The 23,815-nt window shown below is 38.3% G+C and overlaps 3 protein-coding genes across 5 annotated transcripts in view; 1 reads left to right on the top strand and 2 right to left on the bottom strand.

Annotated features, from left to right (window-relative positions):
- LOC122400222 (flotillin-2) overlaps positions 1-23,815 on the top strand; it is a 168,353-nt gene that overhangs the window by 62,666 nt on the left and 81,872 nt on the right. The gene's annotated exons all lie outside the window — the stretch shown is intronic.
- On the bottom strand, positions 1,390-5,858 carry LOC122400205 (glucose dehydrogenase [FAD, quinone]-like). Its single transcript, XM_043401544.1, has 3 exons — positions 5,324-5,858; positions 4,178-4,548; positions 1,390-3,778 (listed from the first exon to the last, which is right to left on the bottom strand). The coding sequence occupies exons 2-3, from the start codon at positions 4,514-4,516 to the stop codon at positions 2,243-2,245; spliced, it is 1,875 nt and encodes a 624-aa protein (XP_043257479.1). The 5' UTR covers positions 4,517-4,548; positions 5,324-5,858; the 3' UTR covers positions 1,390-2,242.
- LOC122400200 (glucose dehydrogenase [FAD, quinone]-like) lies at positions 11,879-22,953 on the bottom strand. 2 transcript variants are annotated; one of them, XM_043401535.1, is made up of 6 exons: positions 21,444-22,953; positions 21,207-21,298; positions 20,139-20,338; positions 16,177-16,391; positions 13,279-14,461; positions 11,879-12,582 (listed from the first exon to the last, which is right to left on the bottom strand). In XM_043401535.1, the coding sequence occupies exons 2-6, from the start codon at positions 21,270-21,272 to the stop codon at positions 12,312-12,314; spliced, it is 1,935 nt and encodes a 644-aa protein (XP_043257470.1). In that variant the 5' UTR covers positions 21,273-21,298; positions 21,444-22,953; the 3' UTR covers positions 11,879-12,311. The 2 variants fall into 2 exon arrangements, with proteins under 2 accessions (XP_043257470.1, XP_043257471.1); XM_043401536.1 differs by having other exon boundaries at positions 21,207-22,953.

The raw sequence follows: 23,815 nt of genomic DNA, 5'->3' as shown, positions 1-23,815 counted from the left end.
GAATTTCGTCGCGTTGCACTAAGAACGAACATTATTAAATGAAAGCGTAACTATCACCGAAATAAAACTTTTAATTTTCGAACGATTTTTATATTCGTCTATACAAGAATGCAGAAATGCATCCACTACTGACAATGGATCATGTCGACTGCAGAAACTGTTGCAGATCCACGTAGTTCGTGGACCATTTGACGAACGAAAGCAACGTGGCTCCTCCCCGTCAAATCTCGAGCAAAAATTCCCGCGCTTTTTGCGTGGACTAAAAAGAAACGCTTTCGTCGAACAGAAATTCCTCGTTTATTAATTAAAATCTCGCGAAATTACGATTCTACGAGTCAAAAAATCAATTTCAATTATTTTAACACTAGATTTACGGGCATTGATCGCACGTATATTTATTGATATCTTTCATGTTGACGATTACCGTAAAATACGATTTTTCTTTTAATTAGACTATGTATTCATATCATTGCATCAAACAAATTCAACATAAGTTGTTAAAAAATAATATTTACCCGCTCTGCAAGTTTAAACATGGAATCCGACATTCGTCAAATTGACGGCTTTTGTAAATCTAGTGTTAATTCAGTAACCACTAAAAATTATTAAAAATAAAATCGTAGTAAAATCCGAGAGTTTATTTACGCGACAGACGATTTAAAAAATGTTAGTCTAGGATTTCATGTCATTTCGGTAACGATATTTTGGCTTATCTATACACATGTTTTTCCACTCCGTAGTATATTAATATCTAGTGTATGCTTATTTTCTTTCTTTAGATAATTTGTTTCTTGTAGTTTTGAAAATAATCACGAGTTATTATCAGAAATGATAAATGAGAACGACAAATAACTTGCAATTACAGCCAACGTTACAAATTTTAGTAAAAAGTTCCACGCTTTCACCGTGGTCTCTGTAGTTACTGGCGAAGAACATGATTATGTTTATTGATTTAGCGCAAACGATTATATAAACAGTTATGTCGGTGATACATTCAACTATTCCAGATTGCATTTATTTATTACATTCTTCCCAGAGCCCATTCTGTATTATCACGAATAATTAAAACAATCTTTTATTACGTGTAATTGTGTTTTATGTTATACTATAGAGATAAAACATTGCCGTTTAAAATCAAGAAGCTACACTTTTATTAGTTTTTAAAGTCATCGTTAAATTCTTTCATGATATGTGGTGCAGTAAATTTTTGAAATGTATATTTCAGCACAATGTTAAGATTTACAAGAAATATTTACGAAGTTTGATGAAACGTTGCAAATTTCTAGAGTGGTCGTAAAAATGAAATACCTAAATATTTTTTATTTTAATTTAAAAAGATACGTATGTCTTATTTTTGGACTTTTTTTTACAAATCTGCAAACTACTCTCCAAAGTTTCGGCTCCATAATACTTTTACTTTTCGTTGCTTGTTCAATTTTTGCTGTCATTATCATTGCTCCTTAAATTTTACGAATGAATTTCATGCGCACAAATGGCGTGGAATTCTTCGAAAATTGCAGACTTGTGAAACGAGCGCCAACATTCCGTTGTTCTAGTGTTTTACATTCTCCATCGAATATGCAACAATTACAGGGAAACCTACTTCCTCGAAGATTAGAGTGGCTATTGGTAAAAATTTAGATCTGTATAGTTTTAACATATCATACTAACACCGTCCCTTTCTTACGTGGTAATAGCAACAAGAGTTTATCTCTCTTTACTAGTATAATTTAGATTCTTTGTCTATTAATTTTTTTCTTTTAACCCAGACCACGGTGATTAGATTTTCAAGCCCCATACTTTTAAATAAAAGGTTTCAGTCATTTAAAATTGCCTGATGGAGAGGGAATCTTGCTCGACACCGTGTCTAGTTACTTTCTCCTAGATTGGCTAGTGACAATTTTACCAGGTCGGTACTTTACCTATGGTGTAATTTACTATGTCGATAACCGTGACTATGGGTAATCGTCGCAGTAAATCTCATTTTGGAAGAAACGAGGGACATTGTAGGACGCGACAGCAACCAAAAACATTTAAAAATATAAACAATTATAATTACATAATATTATACATTATCCTTCGTCATTTCATCAATCTCCTTTGTACATTATTCTTTAAAGAATGATCACACTGTTATTATAAGATAAGGAATAACGAACACGTTTGAAGTTTTGTAAATTATTAATTCAAAAAAAAAAAAAATTGAAAATAAAATCCAGTACAGATTCTTCCTTGTTAACCTTTACAATTCCTCGTGAATATTTATCGACCAGTCCTCCTTAACCATGTCTGCTCCTTTCTCCGCGATCATCATAATCGGCGCGTTAGTGTTCCCACTGACGATGGTCGGCATGATCGAACCATCGATCACTCTCAGTCCCTGAACACCGTGTACTCTTAATCTAGAGTCGACAACTGCCGTAGGATCGCCATGTGGGCCCATTTTAGCCGTTCCAACGGGATGGAACAACGTGGTAGACATGTGCCTAATGTTGCATTCCCAATATTCCATGGAATCCGGTTTCGTGTGTCGACAACCAGAAGTATCGACGGGTCGCAATTCCATCTTGTGCTTTTTGAACGCCTCTGTCTTCAACAGAGACTTAACCACATCGACGGACTTGATCAACGTTTGCAAGTCTTTCTCTTCGGTCAAATAATTCGCGTAGATCTTGACGGGATCCGTTGGATTCCTGCTGCGCAATTCGAGCAAACCTCGACTCTCAGGATTCAGTAAAACCGAAGAGAACGTCAGCAAGCTGGTATCCATGATCGTTTTCGTTATTTCTTCTACAATTTCGTCTTGGAAATTGAACATTTTGAGAAGGTTACTCACCATGACGGGGTTGAACTGTGGGAAGGCGGATACATGGAACTGGATGTCAGGGTACTTCGATGTCGGTTCGTGGACGTTGACAAAACCCAAAAGATCGAACGGGAACGTTGCCAGAAGCCCTTTGTTGTGCAGCAGATAGTCGTAAACGCCGTCCAATAGGAACGTGGGGGATGGAGGGGTGGCCGTTTCGTTGACGTAACTTACGTGCAACCCAAACCAGCCTAAATGATCCTGAAGGTTCTTGCCAACCGGTAGATCAGCCAGTGTAGGTATTCCCATCTGCTGTAGGTGTTCCTTTGGCCCTATACCCGAGAGCATCATCAATTGAGGACTGCCGATACTCCCCGCGGATAGGATCACTTCTTTCGATGCTTTTATGTTGATCGATTGACCGTCCCTCAGGGTGACTCGAACGCCAGTCGCTTGGGAATTGAACACCAGAACCTTCTCCACTCTGGCGGACTTCAACACGTACAAGTTCTTCCTGTCTCTGATAGGAGACAGAAAAGCTTTAGCTGCGTTTACGCGTCGCGAGTTATCGAGCGTGCCCATAGATCTTCCAAAGCCAATAAAACGATCACCGATCACGGGTTCCAAAACACCTAGTCCTATTTCCCGTGCAGCGTCCAAGACGCTATCATCCACGCTCCAGAAAGTGTTATTGTAATTTCTCAACGTCATCGGCCCTTGGGTTCCACAGTACCTATCACCCAATTTCTCTATTTGTTCGTTCGTACATTTCAGAGACTTTTTGAAGTAAGGCAACACTTTCTCGTAAGCCCATCCTTCGTTGCCCAGGCTCGACCATTCGTTGTAATCCTTCTCGTTCCCATGGACGTGGATCATGGCGTTCAGGACGGAACTGCCGCCTAACGCCTTGCCCCTCGTCCATTTGCTTCGTTTGCCCTTCTGGCCAAGGTAAATGCCTTCTTGTGGTTCAGTCTTGCACGGAAAAAATGTTTCAATGAATATATTTGGAAAAAGAAAATTTATACTCCAATTATTTTGGAATGTTTCGATTAATGGAATAATGAGAAGAGATATATTTTCAAACTACGTACAGAATATTTTGTATGGGGGAAAGAATACAGTAGTGATTCGTAAAATGATCATCGCTCGGGGGTCGACGCGTTCATCTTGCGTACAGCAGAGGTGAAATCCGACACCAACAGACCCCCAGTCGAAGGTACAGAAACGTTCAACTTACGAATCACGATCATTTTAAAAATCATTACTGTACTTTTGAAAATATTTTTTACGTCGGTTCTTCGCTCGATTCCAACGAACTGTCGTTGAAAATATTTGTTTTTGAATTATTTAAATGTCAATCGATTCGAATACCATGTACGCGTAGTCCTGAGGTCCATCGATATTATTCAGCATGAGACCAGGAACGTTGGTTTCGGGCCTAGGATCCTCCCCAGCCTCTATCAGTAAAACGTTCCAATTTGGCACTTCCGTTAATCTGTGGGCCAGAACGGAACCCGCGGTTCCAGCACCCGCGATCACGAAGTCGAATTCTACGTTCGATTTTAAAATCTCGTCTGTACGATCCGCTGGATAGACAGTGTCCCCTAAAGCGCATTGTGACGCTAAAATCGCTTGCACAAAGCTGGAGAAAATTACACCTGGGTTTGGCGACAGTGCAGCATGACAGCTTGCTGTCATACACGCTTCCATTGCGAGATTTTCGAACTAGATTCGGTGTAAATCTATATAAAAAAAAAAATTACAAATGTTAAATTTTATATAAAGCTTACGGTGAACGGGGAAAAAGTTCAAATATCATCAGTAGACTGCGGATCTTTATGCAAATTCACATTTGTATTAATAGAATTAATGAAACGGAAGCTTCTTAGAGGGCTGTCTCAACCCCTAAATATAATAATTCGTATCTTACTTTAAGTATTTCTTATATTTTTGCATATTAAATGCATTCTGTAGTTTTTTGAGGATTAAAATTTCCCATAAATGCATAAACATCCGCAGTCTAATGATCAGACTTGAGGCGAGCAATCCGTGAAATAAAATTTAATGAGAAACGAACGTTTCGACTTTGGCTGTTGGCTTTTGGTAATTGCAAAATATTGAAAATTCCACCAAATTTAATCACTGTAACTTAATCGAGTATTCCGAGTAAACAGTATTAATCTTTATCACTTAAGGTCAATCTCAAACTTGAAAGTTACCGAGATATTTTTTGTCCGTTTCTCAAGAATCTTGCTTTCCAAGATTGAACGTTGAACGATGATTTCAATAAAACAACTTTGATATCTTTACTCGTGAGAAAAGTGATTTTAGCTTATTGAATTTCTTTATCTAACGCACTAATTATCTTTAACACACGCTATACAGATGGCAAATTAGCTTAGCAATTGGTAAATTAGAGTTCGTAGATTAAATCGAAAATATGAAATTTGATTTTAACGTTTGACGAAATTATTTGAGGAATTATATCTTGCTAGTACTTAGTGCTCTATTACTTACTTGATCAATTATATCCTCCAAGATGAATTCGACAACTGCACTGAGAGGCTTAACTACGATTATGAATAATGATTGTCTCAATAATTGATACAATAATGATTATTAACGTGTCTGAGAGTAGAACAGAACAGAGAATAGATTATATAGCGGTGTGAGACCAGTTTTTAGAGTTGTTCGGACGTTTATAATGTTATCTTCAAGTCGCGGAGTAGGGTGATACTTCCTTAGAGTGGGATAACCAGAACACTTGGTGGGGGCTGTACACACAATAATCTTACTCCAAATTCTGTATGAAGACGGCAGACGAAAATTGGCAATGATAATTCACGTATGTATCTTTCGTGTCAAATATTATCGTTTGAGAGATAAATATTACAGTTAAGCCCGTTCGTTGCCTGTAATAGAATGTTGGACATTGCTTTAATTTCGTTCAATATGTGGCCAAATTTCCAGTCCATTGTCGATAAATAATTCCTCATCGAATCGCACGAATATTCGACAACTAATAAATAACACCTCTGATCTACAGATTTGTGGATTCGAATGTTTGGTGTTGCTTAAAAGTGGGTTTTAGGAGTTCTATAAAATGAGAAAAGAAAAGAAAAAGAATTATAGAATGCAAGTGCAATTTTTTCCAGAAGTGACACCCAATCGACAATAATATAAATTTATTGCAATCTCTGTTCGAATTTATGTCAGATTCGGCGCTCGAGTGAAATTACAAGCAGATCAAAATCTTATCACTTTTGCAATCTTTGCTATGAAATTAGCATTTTTTCAAGGCCTTCTCGCAAGATGTTTCATCAAAGAATTTTTGGAGCATTTTTTCTCTTGGATTTTATCGTTTCACGTGTAATTCCTATTTAGTATATTTTAAAATGTTGCATTCAATACTAGGAATACATACAGGGTGTCTTGTTCAAGTAAGAACAACATATCTCTTAAGGATTTGTAGTTATTAAACAAATGTTCGTACAAAAGTTATTTGATAGCAAGGGCTACATCGTGAAGTACTAATTGAAGGTCAATCTAATTTTCTTAAATGGAATGGTATATTTTTTTCTTCAGAAAGTAACAACAGTCACTGAGACAAATTCAAAGAGGTGCTATATGATATTATTCTGAGTTCGATAAAAGTAAATCGTTATCTTATATTTATTACGTGTACAAATGAATAATCGAAATTATCTTAAGCAGTTATAAAATCAAGTTTAAAGTCAATAGATTTTCCCGCTCTTTTGCGGTCATATAGTGTTGACATATAGCTAGTTAAAACAAAAGATAGTTTAGCGAAAGGCCCAACATAACCTTCAAAAGTATTCGATTCAGTAGAGTCGAAAATGGCAACAGATAGAGTGCATATCCGGCACTGCATTCTTTACGAATTCCAACAAGGGAAAAATGCTGCAAGAGCATGCAAATCGATTTATTCCTTTCTCGGTGAAGGTGTTGTATCGTATGATGTGTACGCATTTTGGTTTAAGCGGTTTAAAAGCGGTGATTTGAGTCTGATCGACAAACAACGCCCTGGAGGCCCTCGGAAGGGCGACAACGATGATTTGGAACAACTGCTCGCTGAGAATGCGGCATAAACGCAAAAAGAACTTGCAGAACAGTTAGGAGCAACCCAGCAAACGATTTCCAAACGCCTGGATGGGAAAGATCCAGAAAGAAGGAAAATGGGTTCTGCATGAACTCACTGCAACCAACAAAAATCAACGAGTGGCAGCGTGTCTTTCTCTTCTCAATAAGCAGCGTCGAAAGTCTTTCTTGTGGAAAATCGTTAAGATGAGAAGTGGACACTCTATGAAAATCCGAAACGCAGAAAGTCATGGGTAAATCCCCTCGAAGCATCAACATCGGTTGCAAAACCAGTCGCTTAAGAAAGAAGGTTCTTTTCTGCATTTGGTGGGATATCAAGGGCGTGGTTTATTATGAGTTGTTGGAACCGAGTGAAACAGTTACTGTGGACTGCTACCAACGTTAATTAATCTGCTCGAGTCAAGCATTGGAACGAAAACGTCCGTATACTGGCAAATGAGAACGTCCAGTGGAATTGTTGCATGACAACGCCAGGCCACATATTGCTTCCCATACAAAAGACACCATAATGAGTCTTGGCTGGGACTTCTTGCAGCACCCAGCATATTCATCAGACATTGCTCCATCTGATTATCACCTGTTCCGGTCGATGCAACACGCCTTATCCGATATGCACTTCCAATCAGTGGATGAGATCCGAAAATGGCTTGACGACTTTATCGGGTCCAGAAACGTAAAATTTTTCCGAGATGGAATCCATCAGCTGCCTGAAAGATGGCTCAAAGTTATAGAAAGTAACGGCGAATACTTTGATTGAACAATTCAATTTACTTTCTTTTAAACTAAACATTGAATGTGGCTGAAAAAATTGGATTATTCATTTGTACACCTAGTACATCCTGCATCGGTCGACGACCAACAGCCCAGCAGCATTGGTTGCGTTCGTATCAAGTTACTGCATTTGTGATATTATAGACAGAGATTGAGGATTATTGCTGAAAGTAAATAACGATTTACCTTTATCGAACTCAGAATAATATCGCATAGGACCTCTTTGGATCTGTCTCAGCGCCTGCTGTTACTTTCTAAACGAGACACCCTGTATGTAGACCACCTAAGCAGAGAATCCGGTGTTGCCTTTTCAAAGTTTTCTTTTGCAGTGAATTTTTTGTTGGACGCCTGGACATAAATTAAACTTAAGAAACGATCACAATATGATCACTTCTTAGCAGGAATTTTTTCTATTTTTTTTCTTCCCTGTTTACTAGAAAGCAATAGGTACATAAAACGCAACTCGGTAATGGATTGTCGTACTTTGAACTTCACCTTGCAGTGCGCAAAAATCGTTTAGGAACTGTCGTGTCATTCATGCACGATTAACAGGATTAAAATAATTAATTCTCAAGTTGAAATCTTAAAGGAACTAAACTTGAATGGGATATACCGAGAATATGTTTTATATGAAATAAATCGTCCGTGAATAGTCCACAGTACGAAGAGAAAATATATGGTTCCATTAAAGTAACAGCAATGATCTTACAAACCTCGAAAAAGAAATTATTATTTAATCGCTGGGCGCGAGATACCACGAAAATATCTCTAATTATGTATACTTTATCTCTGTAAAATTGTTATTTACGGCTGTGATAAGACATGTATATGTTTTATCTCCGAAGAGGCAACGTAAATACACCGCGATTGATATCCAAATTGAGCGTAACCTTTATTGTAAACGTTGCATAAAGATCACGAGCTCTCGACCCAACTTATTTTGGTCCGAATATGAGCCTAATACTAACAATAGATGCAAATGTTATCTGTTGAAAATCTGTCTCGAATATCATTCACTTTTCGTTTGACTTGTTCGAGGACACAAGCAGCTAGCCAGAAGCATATATAATGTACATGAAATATATTCTTTTTAATTTTAACGCCGCGTTTACTATCGTCGTGTCGATAAGAGAATTCAACGTTCACGTTATCAGTAGATTAATGTACGTTATCCAAAAACGTTACACGTTTATATTATACAATACTTTATGTTCTATGTACTCATTAAAAATCAAAGATATTGCCTATTATTTTATGTGTTAGATAAATACAACGCTGTCAGCCAATTGTATATTGACGCTAACAAATTTTTTAAGTATGTACATCGATCTGTTCGATTCTAAGATTATTTTACATTAGAGACCGCAACTGTTAATCCAAATTTTTTTAAGTTACAGTACATAAATTAATATTATTTTAGAAATAATCAAAGTCTTTAACACTATACCTGCCACTACTGGTTCCATTTTTAAAATTTCATTTAGAATTTCTAACATACAATGTTAATTTAGCTCCATTGAATTTCACAATTTTTCTTGCAATATATGTACAATGAATTTCTCAATATTCACTTCTCTATTTTTATTGTTTGTCTTCTGAGAAAAATATGTAATCTGTTTTGGTTAAAATTTGGTATCAAATTCTGGTTAGCTTCCGATGTAAATAGTAGAAACATACATATAGCAAAGAAGAAAGGATAGAATCTTCAGTTTCCACTGCCTTAGAACAGTCTAACAACGCATATTAAGAATAGTTAAATTTTACACTTGTACAGTTCCGAAGCTACTAGTGTTTTATCAATAATTACGCTACTGTTAGAATCGGTGAAGCTTCCCCTTTAAAATGGTTTTTGGTTTTTGACGATCCGACTTTCCGTTTTGGAGATATCGTAATTTATGTGAAAGGGTAATTTTTTAAATTCAGCTATCCGTCTTACAGAAGTCCGTTAACGCGCGTTAAAAATACTAAAAACTTTAGATGCGTGTAATTTCGAAACTACTAGTGCTTTATCAATAATTAAGTTACTGTTAGAATCGGTGAAGCTTCCTTTTTAAACTGGTTTTTGGTTTTTGACGATACGACTTTCCGTTTTCAAGATATCGTAATTTATGTAAAAGGTCAATTTTTTTAATTCGACTATCTCTGTCTCCGTCTGACGCATCGCGTCGGACCTCTTTCTCTCGCACGCGAGTGACCGAGTGACGTAGCGTGTACTGTTTCCTACGAGTCACGTGCGGTCAACGACCTTGGCAAGGCCGTAGTAAGAATGTAAACAAACGCTTCGGCCCCTTCTATCTCCGAAACTAGCCACCGCATCGACTTGAAACTAAAATCGCTATATCTCCGGAACTAATAAAGCTATCGACTTGTTCGAACGCTCGTTTTAACAGGCATTTCATCCTCTATCCAATGACTATACCAACTACCATTATTTATGCTGTCTTCTATGTTTATTTTGAAATTTATTTTGACGCTATACAGGGTGTTCGGCCACCTCTAGCAAAAATTTTAATGAGCGATAGTAGAGGCCAAAATAAAACGAAAATCAAGAATACTAATTTGTTGATGGAGGCTTCGTTGCAAAGTTATTAACATTTAAAGTTCCGCCTGTAGAATGACAATTCGCTAAACAGCTGGTTCGCGCGGACGGTTGCGGCAGGCGAGTGCTAGTGGTTCTCACGCAGCATGAAAAATTCTGCTTACCGACATTATCGACAGCCTTAGATTTTTGTCCACTTATGGGAATGCGAACACCTTACGTTGAATAAGATTCAACCTGTCTTATGAAAATCCAGAAGGGCATATCAAAACTCGTCCGACGAGATTTTCACAGAGAAAGGGTGAATGCCAGTTCCAATACACAATGTTGTGAACAAAAATTACCCACATGCGATTATACACGTCCCACGATTGTCCACAATGTCCACAAGTATCCACAAATAATCCTTTCAGGCACTAACCACTATGCAATTAAATAAACACGTACCGCGATTATGTTATTCGTGAATGTCTACGTGTACGTGTATCACGATTCTTCCGAGTTACTTACGAATAAAACTGTTATTAATTTTTCAAATACACTTCAATTTAAAAATGTAAACAGGAATTTAATAAGTATTCGCTGATTGTTTATATCACTGTATTTCTTACATGCTACTTAATACATAACTGAAATGTGTCGCGTGAACTAGCTTGACTGATACTGTTTTACGACTGACTAGCTGGCCGAACACGTGCCGATGCTGCCCTTTGTCTCCGCTGTGTGTGAGAGAGATAAGCGAGGCGAGTGACGTAGAATCGGGGCCTGTTCGGCATATGTTTCTCTGAACCTCGTCGGTCGATGGCACAGTCAGCTGCTAGTATTGTTACATTCTTCGCCGTGAACGTAAATCGATGCGAAAATTTCATTTATCCTGCGATTCCTTTTTACATTTTTAAATTGAAGTGTATTTGAAAAATTAATAACAGTTTTATTCGTAAGTAACTCGGAAGAATCGTGATACACGTACACGTAGACATTCACGAATAACATAATCGCGGTACGTGTTTATTTAATTGCATAGTGGTTAGTGCCTGAAAGGATTATTTGTGGATACTTGTGGACACTGTGGACAATCGTGGGGCGTGTATAATCGCATGTGGGTGATTTTTGTTCACAACATTGTGTATTGGAACTGGCATTCACCCTTTCTCTGTGAAAATCTCGTCGGACGAGTTTTGATATGCCCTTCTGGATTTTCATAAGACAGGTTGAATCTTATTCAACGTAAGGTGTTCGCATTCCCATAAGTGGACAAAAATCTAAGGCTGTCGATAATGTCGGTAAGCAAAATTTTTCATGCTGCGTGAGAACCACTAGCACTCGCCTGCCGCAACCGTCCGCGCGAACCAGCTGTTTAGCGGATTGTCATTCTACAGGCGGAACTTTAAATGTTAATGACTTTGCAACGAAGCCTCCATCAACAAATTAGTATTCTTGATTTTCGTCTTATTTTGGCCTCTACTATCGCTCATTAAAATTTTTGCTAGAGGTGGCCGAACACCCTGTATAACCAAAAATGTTTCAGCGATTCCTATTGATCATACGACTGGTGTGCCATAAAACTGGATCATAAATTTGTATGAAGGACGTTTGCGCAATTACCAGCATTTTTTCAAAAATTCTCCGGAATTAAGTACGGTATCGACTTGAAACAAAGTTCAAAGAGTAAATTTTCTGTATGAAGTTAAAGTACGTAGTATGCACATTCAGAGTAAAAGTATTGAATATTTTTGTACAGATTTTTAGAATGCTCATTTTACCAGAGCAATGGTTACAAATTTAAGCACAATACAGAATAGAATTTCAACTTCTTTCTAAATCGATAAATACTTCCAAGATCTAAAATCCCATAGCTTAGATTACTCCGTATTAAAGATTATAAAAGTGATTGGATAAATAAGAAAATGTGCATTCCGCGAAGTGACTGAAGGTTAACAGACATATCAAAAATACTATAAAGGTACCAAACAATAGGGAAGATCACAGTGAACAAAGGTGACATCAGTATTTCTGATAAAAAAATAGTTTTATTTAAACGTTCTAAAAATATACGTAAAAATTTATAATCGATGTTCACTTCTTCGACCATGTATGCCTGATCATGTCTGCCGCCTTTTCGGCCGTCATCATGATCGCAGCGATCGGGTTAGCGTTTGGCACAATTGGGAATATGGAGGCGTCGGCGACTCGAATGTTCGACACTCCGCGCACTCGTAGCTCCGGATCTACGACAGCTGTTACATCATTGTAGTTACCCATTCTGCACGTTCCCGATTGGTGATTCTCAGGTCCCGTTGCAGATCTTACATAGCATTCCCAGTACGCGTCACTGCCGAAGTGGTAGCTAAATCAGAAAATTACGAGGTTAGAACGAGACGAAATACTCACAATACATTAATAGTTATTTCATTCGATGCATGCTTTCCACTTAATAGAATGTAACATCTGTCTTAAATTGTTCCGGACCCCTGAATAAGTTGTTGGAATAATATAGACTCTAATCAAATAGAAAAGTTCCTTTTACAATAGTCTTCAGAGTCATATCAAACTAATTCTTCATAATCTCTCCCTTCGCGACAAAAAAAATTTTCTTTTTTTGGGTTCCGGCTCACTCTGGTATTTGCTTTAACGAGGAAGTAGATAAACTGGCAAAGGAGACTTTCAGTACCAATTCCAAATACAGTTGTGACTATCCTGAACAAGACCCTAATCATATTATTTGGCAATGCCCACCGTTTGATATTGACAGAAGTGGAACGATTGCTAAACTACGTTCATTAAACTTTTTCCCTTCTTACACGGTTAACACGTTTCTTTTTTAACCAAGTATCTCCTCGCTAATATGCAAATTTCCAGAGAAGAATTGTGTACATACTAAATCTAAGCCAACTGCTGTCTTCCTATAACGTATAATTTTGTATCGATAAGAGTGTAGTATAATCTAAATATAGATTTAATCATTGCTAATAATCCTGCAGACGGTTACACAGCATTCAATAAAAAAAAAACTCCCATTCTTCCTCACGATCGCGACACTTACTTGGTGCAAAGTGGGTGGATCACCGGCTCCAGCCGGAGGTCCCAGTTCTTCATAGTCTCCGTGTTCGTGAGCTCGATGGACTTCTTGATACCCTCCATCAATACGAGCATATCTTTCGTGTCGGTGAAGTAGTTGGGGTAAATGAGGGGCGGCGAGAGAGGATCCGCGGAGCGTAGCCTCAGTTCTCCGCGACTGGCCACGGTGACCGTCGTCGGTCTCATCACGATTTGTCTTCTGTCCGAGCAGAGGGCGAGGGCACCGCTCAGACACTCGAATTGCAGACCGGTTCTCGGGCAATTCGGCGAGAAACCGTCGAAGAATATTTGAATGTCAGGCACGCCAGCGGACGCGAAATTGCTTTGAAGGAACGCGGTCACCTGGGTGAGTCCGGTGCTAGTCAGAGGACCAGTTCTGGTCTCCAGATACTCGTTGACGCTGTCCATCGTCATGGACTCGTAGGCCGTGTCCTTAATACTGTAATGAACCGCGACTGACACGTGGTTGTGAAGATTCTTCCCTACCGGTAGATCCTTGATCACGGGCATTCCAAGCTTGGTCAGCTGTTCCTTTGGCCCTATTCCAGAGTTCAGCAGAATCTGGGGCGATCCGACCGCCCCGGCTGTCAGGATCACCTCTTTCTTAGCCTTCAAGACCCTCTTGAAACCGTTCTTGTCTATCAGTTCCACGCCGTACGCTTTGCCCTCCCAATGGTTCATCAGAACCCTCGTCACCTGGGCGTTGATCAGGACTTTGAGGTTCCTTCTGCCGAACACGGGTCTCAGATAATTTCTCGAGGTCGTGCCTCGTAGACCGTCCGCCGTCGTCATCGGGGCGATCATGAATCCGGTCTGCATATACTCTCTTAGTTTAGACGTCTGATAGCCCAGTTCTCCAGCAGCTTTCAGAACCTCGTCGGCGAACGCAGGCTTGTGAGGGTAATATTGTATCTTCATTGGGCCCGGTATGGGAACGGTTCTTGGTTTATCGGACACCATAGATTGATCGGTGGGATTCTCAGCGCGTTCGAAGTAGTGAGCGATCTCGTCGTAGGACCATCCGATAGCACCGGACCTGGCCCAGCTGTTGTAGACTTCCGGGTGTCCGCGCACGTACATCATCCCGTGCATGCCGCTGGTCCCGGACACCATCTTTCCTCGTGGCCAGGTGCACACACCATTGGTCTCTACCGATGACAAATTAAATTAGAACTTAGTGTAGGAATTATTTGTAGGAAATTCCTCGTAGTGGCTTGGAGGCTTTTTTTAAAACAATAACGTTTATAACTCAGGTAATTCTCACGACTCACACTGACAAAAGTCCACAAATACACACGAAAACTCTCTTACAATTCGCTAAAGCCTCTCTACGCGTTCTTTCTGTGTTCGTTCTGTAACAGATTCACTCGAAACATTCCTCAGCCACACCAATCAATAAACATTCACATGGCACATCCATTCCTACAGTAGAAATAACTATTTCTGAACTACAGAGTGGTCCATGCAATTTGTACACCTCTACATATATCAAAGTATGCAATGGACGTAAAAATTTTGTATAAAAGAAATTGCATGGTTTGAATTAGTCCGCACGATTTTTCAGCCCCTCTCGATGGTCTGACAAAGAAATGCTTATCTTGAGAAATTGCAGTTACTTAAATTTAAAAACAAATTAATTTTCGATGAAAATTATATTTTTCACTGTTCTATTTTTAATTTCATAGTATTGTAGGCGACATCGAGACGAATCTAACGACCTGTTATACCATGACCTTCAGATGGCATTGAAAGAGAAATTGTCATGAATCGATTACTATAATATCTGAAATTATTCGGCGATAGATAACACGAAGGCCTCGCATTTACAAGTAAACTTTACGAATGCTCATTTATTTACCTTCTGAGCTTATCACAGAAAATAAAAGGAAAATTTGTACAAAATTTATATAAAATGTGTAAAAGTGTAGAAAGAGTAGAACTTCACGTTGCAGAAGGCAGAATGGAGTTCGAACATTTAATTTAATTACTAATTACATGCACCTTTTTAACATGCGTATTTTCAGTTTGGTTTTGTATAAATTTTTCCTTTTATTTTGTGTTAATTTACGAAGTTGAATAAATGTTATTTTAAATGTCTAAATTCGAGACCTTAGTATTAATTTCTCATTGAATTATTTCAAATATTGCGGCAATCGATTCATGGCAATTTTTCGCCTCCAATATTATGAAATTAAAAATATAACAGTGACCTTAATTTTTTATCGAAAGTCAATTTGTTTTTAAATTTAAGCAACTGCAATTTCTTGTTGGTTAAATACTGATTAACTTCGATAGGAAACATTTTTTTGTCAGACCATCAAAAGGGGCTGAAAATCATGTGGATTAATTCGTACCTCACCCTGTAATTGTTTTTTTTTATATGCACTACAATGGCGATTACACTATAAATGAAAAGGAACTTTCTATTTACTTCTATGAAATGATGTTTATTACAACTGTGTTTTCTCTCGATTTACCATAGTGTTGTCTTATCCTGTTTCTCATTTTATTTTATTTTTAAAAACACGGTCACCCATCCTAATACTGGTCGCGGCCAACGTAATTAAATGTTTGATGTTTCCAACGTGGCACGAACGCCGATAAATTATATTTTTAATATATTCAAACATAAAACCTTAAGAAAAGCAAGTCATTTTCACTTATAGAGAATCACTATTATAGCGTAGGAATACGAGTGGGAGTAACTGTAAGCAATTCCACTTCCTTTTTTTCTCTCACTATCACGTAGACCACCTTAACTTTGTATTTCTATAGTTATATAGAGGACTCTGTTCTGATTATGCTTGGACTATTATTTCTAATAATTATATGAGTCGAGGACCAAATTGGTAAGATGGCGTACCTAAACATGCGGTGGGATGGGGCTCCGTGGGTTCCGTTTTGAATTTCCAATCTACACTCGAGTTGACAGCATGAGTCGCCAGTCCTGGAATGGCAGTCATCGATGGCTCTTCCGGTCCTGCTTCGATCAACAGAACCTTCCACCATTGATTGTCGCTCAATCTCCTGGCGACTATAGGACCAGCCACCCCGGCGCCGACGACGATGAAGTCGAACCTGTGTTTACACGGTTTTGATTAATCGTAATTACCGATAGTTGACACATTCTGATGATTTATCGATGAATCATTACATTAGTACGCGATGCGTAACATGAAAACCTGTGGATGCATTCTGGAAGTCAATTTCCAGGCATTTGCCAGGTATCCCTTAAAACAGCCACCTAGAGAAAATCACGGAAACAATAGAAACTAGTTCGTCCACAGCTAAATTCACGTATATTGAGCTGGCGTAGCCATTTGAAAAGGCCAAAGCAAAATTAATACGATATTTTTTTGCTATTTATTTGCTAATTATTTGCCAAAGAATTAATTTTTTTGCTCCAGCCGTTTTTGAGAAACAATGGCTACGCTACCGTAATATTAAGCTGGCGTAGCCACTTATTGTATCTCTGTACGTAAGACAGATATCAATACCATTCTTGCGGCATATTTTGTTGCTAATTTATTGCTCGTAATCCACTGAATATTAATTTTTTTGCCCCAGTCGTTTTCGAAAAACTGTGGCTGCTGTAGCTCAATATTAACCTAACGTAGCCACATGTTGTATCACAGTAGGTAACAAAGCTATCGATACCATTCTTGCGGCATATTTTTTTGCTAATTATTTGCTATCAATCCCCCGAATATTAATTTTTTTTGCTGCAGTCTTTTTCGAGGTCGTTTCTCGAAAAATACTGCAGCAAAAAAATTAATATTCGGGGGATTGATAGCAAATAATTAGCAAAAAAATATGCCGCAAGAATGGTATCGATAGCTGTGTCAGGTACAAAGGCGCGACACGTGGCTATGCTAGATTAACGCTGGTCCAGCGCGGTCGTCGTTTCTCGAAAAAGACTGCGACAAAAAAATTAATATTCGGGGGATTGATAGCAAATAATTAGCAAAAAAATATGCCGCAAGAATGGTATCGATAGCTGTGTTAGGTACAAAGGCGCGACACGTGGCTATGCTAGATTAACGCTGGTCCAGCGCGGTCGTCGTTTCTCGAAAAAGACTGCAGCAAAAAAATTAATATTCGGGGGATTGATAGCAAATAATTAGCAAAAGAATATGCCTCAAGAATGGTATCGATAGTTTTCTTAGGCTCAAAGGCGCGACACGTGGCTATGCTAGATTAACGCTGGTCCAGCGCGGTCGTCGTTTCTCGAAAAAGACTGCGGCAAAAAAATTAATATTCGGGGGATTGATATCAAATAATTAGCAAAAAAATATGCCGCAAGAATGGTATCGATAGCTTTCTTAGGCTCAAAGGCGCTACACGTGGCTATGCTAGATTAACGCTGGTCCAGCGCGGTCGTCGTTTCTCGAAAAAGACTGCGGCAAAAAAATTAATATTCGGGGGATTGATAGCAAATAATTAGCAAAAGAATATGCCGCAAGAATGGTATCGATAGCTGTGTCAGGTACAAAGGCGCGACACGTGGCTATGCTAGATTAACGCTGGTCCAGCGCGGTCGTCGTTTCTCGAAAAAGACTGCGGCAAAAAAATTAATATTCGGGGGATTGATAGCAAATAATTAGCAAAAAAATATGCCGCAAGAATGGTATCGATAGCTTTCTTAGGCTCAAAGGCGCTACACGTGGCTATGCTAGATTAACGCTGGTCCAGCGCGGTCGTCGTTTCTCGAAAAAGACTGCAGCAAAAAAATTAATATTCGGGGGATTGATAGCAAATAATTAGCAAAAGAATATGCCGCAAGAATGGTATCGATAGCTGTGTCAGGTACAAAGGCGCGACACGTGGCTATGCTAGATTAACGCTGGTCCAGCGCGGTCGTCGTTTCTCGAAAAAGACTGCAGCAAAAAAAATTAATATTCGGGGGATTGATAGCAAATAATTAGCAAAAAAATATGCCGCAAGAATGGTATCGATAGCTTTGTTACCTACTGTGATACAACATGTGGCTACGTTATGTTAATATTGAGCTACAGCAGCCACAGTATTTCGAAAACGGCTGGGGCAAAAAAATTAATAATCAGTGGATTAACAGCAATAAATTAGCAACAAAAGATGCCGCAAGAATGGTATTGATATCTGTCTTACGTACAGAGATACAATAAGTGGCTACGCCAGCTTAATATTACGGTAGCGTAGCCATTGTTTCTCAAAAACGGCTGGAGCAAAAAAATTAATTCTTTGGCAAATAATTAGCAAATAAATAGCAAAAAAATATCGTATTAATTTTGCTTTGGCCTTTTCAAATGGCTACGCCAGCTTAATATACGTGCTAAATTCCTCCAATCTCTTTCGTCTTGTTTGATATAGCTCTTTTTGTTCAAACACGAAACAAAGCAACTTTGAAATTAAACTCGAGCTTCAATAGTACATACACGGTGTTTAGCCACCCCTGGGAAAAATTTTAATGGGAGATTCTGGAGGCCAAAATAAGACGAAAATCAAGAATACTAATTTGTTGATGGAGGCTTCGTTAAAAAGTTATTAACGTTTATAGTTCCGCCCGTATTGAATTTTTTTCTAGAAAGTGGGTAGGATTTCGGGGGTATGTGTATTGAACAAAAATTATTGTAATTGACCCCCGCAACCGAAAATAATTTTTCCAGAACGATTTGAAATTTTTTAATTTTGTCGAAAAATGTCAGTACCTTCTCGAATTTTGTTCTCAAAAGTGCGTAGGAATTCGGGGGTATGTCTATTGACCAAACATGACTATAATGGACCCCCGCAACTAAAACTAATTTTTTTAGAACAATTTGAAATTTTTTTTTCACCGAAAAATGTAGGCCTTGTCGATTTTTCTTAAAAATTAGTTTCTCATTTTTAATAAATTTGTTTGACGGTCTACAGAAAAGTTGTCTAACACTTTTCTGTAGGTACCCATGAGCTCTACTTCGGAAAAAAATTTCATTGAGATACCTTTACTATTGTAGGAGTTATGATCGTTTGAAAATTGGACCATTTTTATGGGGTTTTTCTAACCTTACGAGGTCAAGGAACACCTTTTACAATATTGTTAGCATTTCTACATATTCTCCACTAAAATACGCGTTGTTCGCATTTTGGAAAATTAAAATCCTCCAATCCGTTCAGGAGTTATGACATTTTAAAGATTCGCATGAAATTTCAAGGAAGCATTTCTGGCTTCACATTAGATTTTCGGTAAAGAATTTTTTTCTCGTAAGTGCGTAGGAATTCGGAGGTATGTCTATTCATCAAAAATACTTGTAATTGATCCCTGTAACTAAATATAATTTTTTTAGTATGATTTGAAATTTTTTAATTTCGTCTACTAATTTCAGTACCTACTCGAATTTTTCCTCGAAAGTGGGTAGGAATTCGGGGGTATGTCTATTCATAAAAAATGCTTGTAATTCACCCCTGTAACTAAATATAATTTTTTTAGTAGGATTTGAAATGTTTTAATTTAATTTTTTATTTAACTTTTTAATGAAGCCTCAGCCAAGAAATTTATATTCTTGATTTTCGTCTTATTTTTGCCTTTAGAATAAAATTTCCATTAAAATTTTTCCCAGAGGTGGCTGAACACTCTATATACTGATCTATATAAAAAAAGATGACAGGTGACACGTTTCTACAAATAATTATTATAAACAGAACCCCCTTTTATCGAGTAAAATTCACACTGAAAGTCACCTTTTCGATAATTGAAATTTTGTCGATTCCCAACGCAAGTTGCAATAAAAGAAGACAAACTTGGAACCGAGGTTTCCCTAACGTCGCTCGATGAATAAATGAGGTTTCGAAAAGTCGAAAAGTTCTCACCATTCTCCAGTAGGTACATCCTCTCTGCCAAGCCTGCTACAGGGATCAGAAATGTCGCACCTGGCGGTTATTACTTTTTGTATCAGATTCATGAAGGAGTTGGTCACGCCGCACTTGGACTCCATGTACGACGTGTCTTTGAAGTTGCAGTTGCAACATCCTTTGGTTTCGTTGTTGGTATCCAAATGGTCGGGCTGAAACTGGTTAACGACCTCGTTAATTAAACCGTTTTCTCCTTGTTGCGGCGTGATTTCACTACTCTGTATCTTCCGGTTGCGAAATTAATGCAGATTTAGTCGACTAAGGTCTATCAAATTCTACGGAAATTATATCTTCAGTGTACCATAGAAACGGCGATCGCGAGATAGGCGAGACGCGACATCGTTCCGACTGAAATGCAGAAAACGCAGCCGCGTTCCACTTGCGTTAAATAATTTCAGCCAACCTTGCTTCGAGCGATAACGCCCGTATTTAGGGTACTAACTGACGAAACGTTTTCCTTATACTATTTATAGACTCCTAAAAGGGAATTTCAGATACTCGAGACCTCGAGATGTTCCAAATTTTTCCTACCTCTGTTCGTGAAAAGAGATTTCTCATATAATTTTAACCCCTTAACGCTCACATTTTTCGGGTGGACCAACAATGATCAGTTTTCTTTATTGGGCTTGTTTCTAAGCTGTATAAAAATGCGATTTTTGTTAATTACAATGTTGTATCTAACGTACAATTTCAAGGAAAACAAATATTGTCATCCCTTAAATCGATCCATTAAACAAATATCATTTTTCAAAGCAGTCAGACTCGAGCATGAGCGTTAAGGGGTTAAGAACATCGATGATACGAACTTCAGCTGGTTCGCGAGTAAATATATTTAGAAAGTTTGAAACTGATGCGTGAAATAATTTTCTCTTATAAAAAAAAATTCTAAAGATCTTAAGCGATCGTCTAGAATCGTTGATAATTAACTTTGTGTTTTAAAGACGTATCCCGGTAGGATTTAAAGTTTCTGACAATTGTTGATAGATGACCGTAGTTTTTTTAAGCTAGGAAATCGGGTCTATTTACCTGAAACGGATGTTGAAAAGCGAACGCCAATTGCGCCAGAAGGGAGAGCAGGATGTACAGTTTCATTGTATCCAATTAGAGGCCAGTGTCACCTGTAAACAAAAAAGACAGATTAGAGTCGCGATCGACACGGCAAACGAGCGTCTAATTAAAGTTCTTTTGTGCCTAACAGCTACAACTAAATGTATAATTGAGCGTAATTTTCGCGACGTGTGTGAATTACTACACGGTACGAACCTCCGACAAATTCGATGCACCTTATCGTCGAAACGCGTGAACGCAAATGATAATCGTGTGTTCATTGTTCGCAGTTTTTATTCGTTCGGGAAATGCATTTGTCACTCTAACAGAAAACCCAGGTATTCTTAGCTTGCGTCATTTTAGGTATTATCTCCAATTTGGTGTCGTAAAGCAGGGAATCACCATGTCGGTTGCGGCGAGTCTCTTTAATCCGGATATCGGTACATCCGGAACGCGCGATCGAAAACTTCGATCTCTTAAAAATTTCGTTCAGAGAATATCACAGGTCCCGACGATTGATTTTTAATCATTAATCAAGGGATTGTTTCAATCGATTGCTGTTTAGAAATAGAAATAAAGTTCTTGTGTAATACATGAGCAGATAAGAAAAATGTTTTCAATGTCTGTTGCACAAGAACGAGGTCCTATAATCAAAAGTTTTTCCCCGTAAAAGTAGCTCAAGAGCAGATACTGTTTAAGGAAAAAAGTATAATATAAATTCGAGGCGAATATGTGAAGAATTAATTTGTTATTACTTAAGTCGAAATACAGTGGGATTAGAAACGTTATTGCGTCAATTTTTATGAGTATAAATCACAAACTGAGTAATAACAATTATATTTATCTGTCGTATGTTATAAAAAAGTTACACTATTTTAAGGGGCACGAGTTGAAATGTAATTTCATTCTAATCATACTATAATTAGATAGTTATAACACGCTTTAAAGATTTACGATAATGATGATACCGCATCGATACGTTAACTAACGTATGATTACAGTTTAATAACGCGCTGATTATATTAATCGAATCGTGGCAAATGTAATCAATAATCAAATTAAATTTTGTCCAACTTTGCTCGTACAAAAAAACAAATTCGACCATAATAACCATATCGTCTCGATCCCTTAATCTCAAAATACTTGAGAAGATAATTTTAAAAATTCCTAATGATTCACGCGGTAAATCGATCTACACGTCCGATCCGTAAGCGTCAACTATTCTCGGGAGTATACAATGACTTTTACACTTCATTGGTAATTCCTAAGACCACAGATCAGAATAATTGCAGTTTCCTTCGATGAGATAATTGCCTAAGGCTTCCACCGATTCCTCATATATATTTTCTATTATCTTCAACGTTATTAACGTACATAAACTTTCCCATTTCAAGCACAAGGAAAACTTGACTAATCCAATCCTAGTTTCCCGCAATTCTCGCGAGGATTTCGAGAAATACTGCATTCGTCATTCGCTATGTTTCTCGTTTTATCGCGTCTGTTAAACACCAGATAAGCGGTTCTTAACCTTTTAAATAAATCTTGTTGTCGCGGATCTACCAGAATTAACATTTAAACCGAGAGTGTCTGAATTTGTATCATACGATATAAACGATGAAAACATTTCGGAGAAATTTTTATTTGTAACAAGGACTCCAATTACTGCGTCTTTTCACTGTTCTCTCACGGATCCAATTTCGTTCGAAACCGTGCGATACGAAAGATCCTAGGCAAGATCCCATAAGTTCTGGAGTTACTGTAGTCCCGGACGCGGTAAATTACTTTCAGGCATAGAGCCGTGCATCTCTTAACGAGATACTCTCGCGCAGAAGTTGCCCGGTTGACGTTAGGAGAGCGAAATTTACGAGGATGCAACAATGTGCTCTCGAAGCGAACGTGAAATCCGCGCGAGCGTGAAAGTTCGCGCGCGTAGCCAAATCAAATTGCAGTTTCACTACGCGGCTCGGACGAAAACGGAATCAAAGTCGTCTCGTCGTAGATAAAACGTCTCGCGAGCGCTGAATCCGAAAGTAAATGCAGCGTGTACGGGTCGTTTAGGCCTCCCCAGCCACGCTCTCGAACCCGACTGTTATTGGAAATAACGAAACAACGAGGGCTCCCTTTCATGTGAAAGTCTCGATCGTCAGATACCGCTGCTCTGGATCGCTATTCTAATGATCTACACCGTGAAAAGCCGACGATTTCTTCCGGACAGATAAGAGCCAAACGCTCGTCGATGGTCGACGCGACCGGTTCGATGGTGAATTTTCCACTTTCGAATCGCCGTGGAATCCTTTCGACGCGAAAGTTTTATCTCCGCGAGAGCATTCATAAAATTTGTCGCGTCTTGTAATGACCACAAGCGGAGAAAGACTTTGGGTACGACGTAACGTTACGATTCTTCTAAATGTTAGATCACTTCCTACGTACATACGTAGCTCGCTGTTGAAACTTTCGATGGAAAGTGGATCTAGATAAACGTAATCCTCGCGATTTCAGTCACGCGACCTACGTCGCTTCTTTGTTTTTGGCAACCTTAAAGATACTCTTGATTAAAAATTAATGAAAAAGAATCTAGAGAAAGGCAA

Source organism: Colletes gigas, unplaced genomic scaffold, assembly GCF_013123115.1.
Source record: "Colletes gigas isolate AHSC1104 unplaced genomic scaffold, ASM1312311v1 Colletes_gigas_Sc00016, whole genome shotgun sequence".
NCBI classification, from domain to species: domain Eukaryota; kingdom Metazoa; phylum Arthropoda; class Insecta; order Hymenoptera; family Colletidae; genus Colletes; species Colletes gigas.
This window is presented reverse-complemented; position numbering and strand designations above follow the sequence as displayed.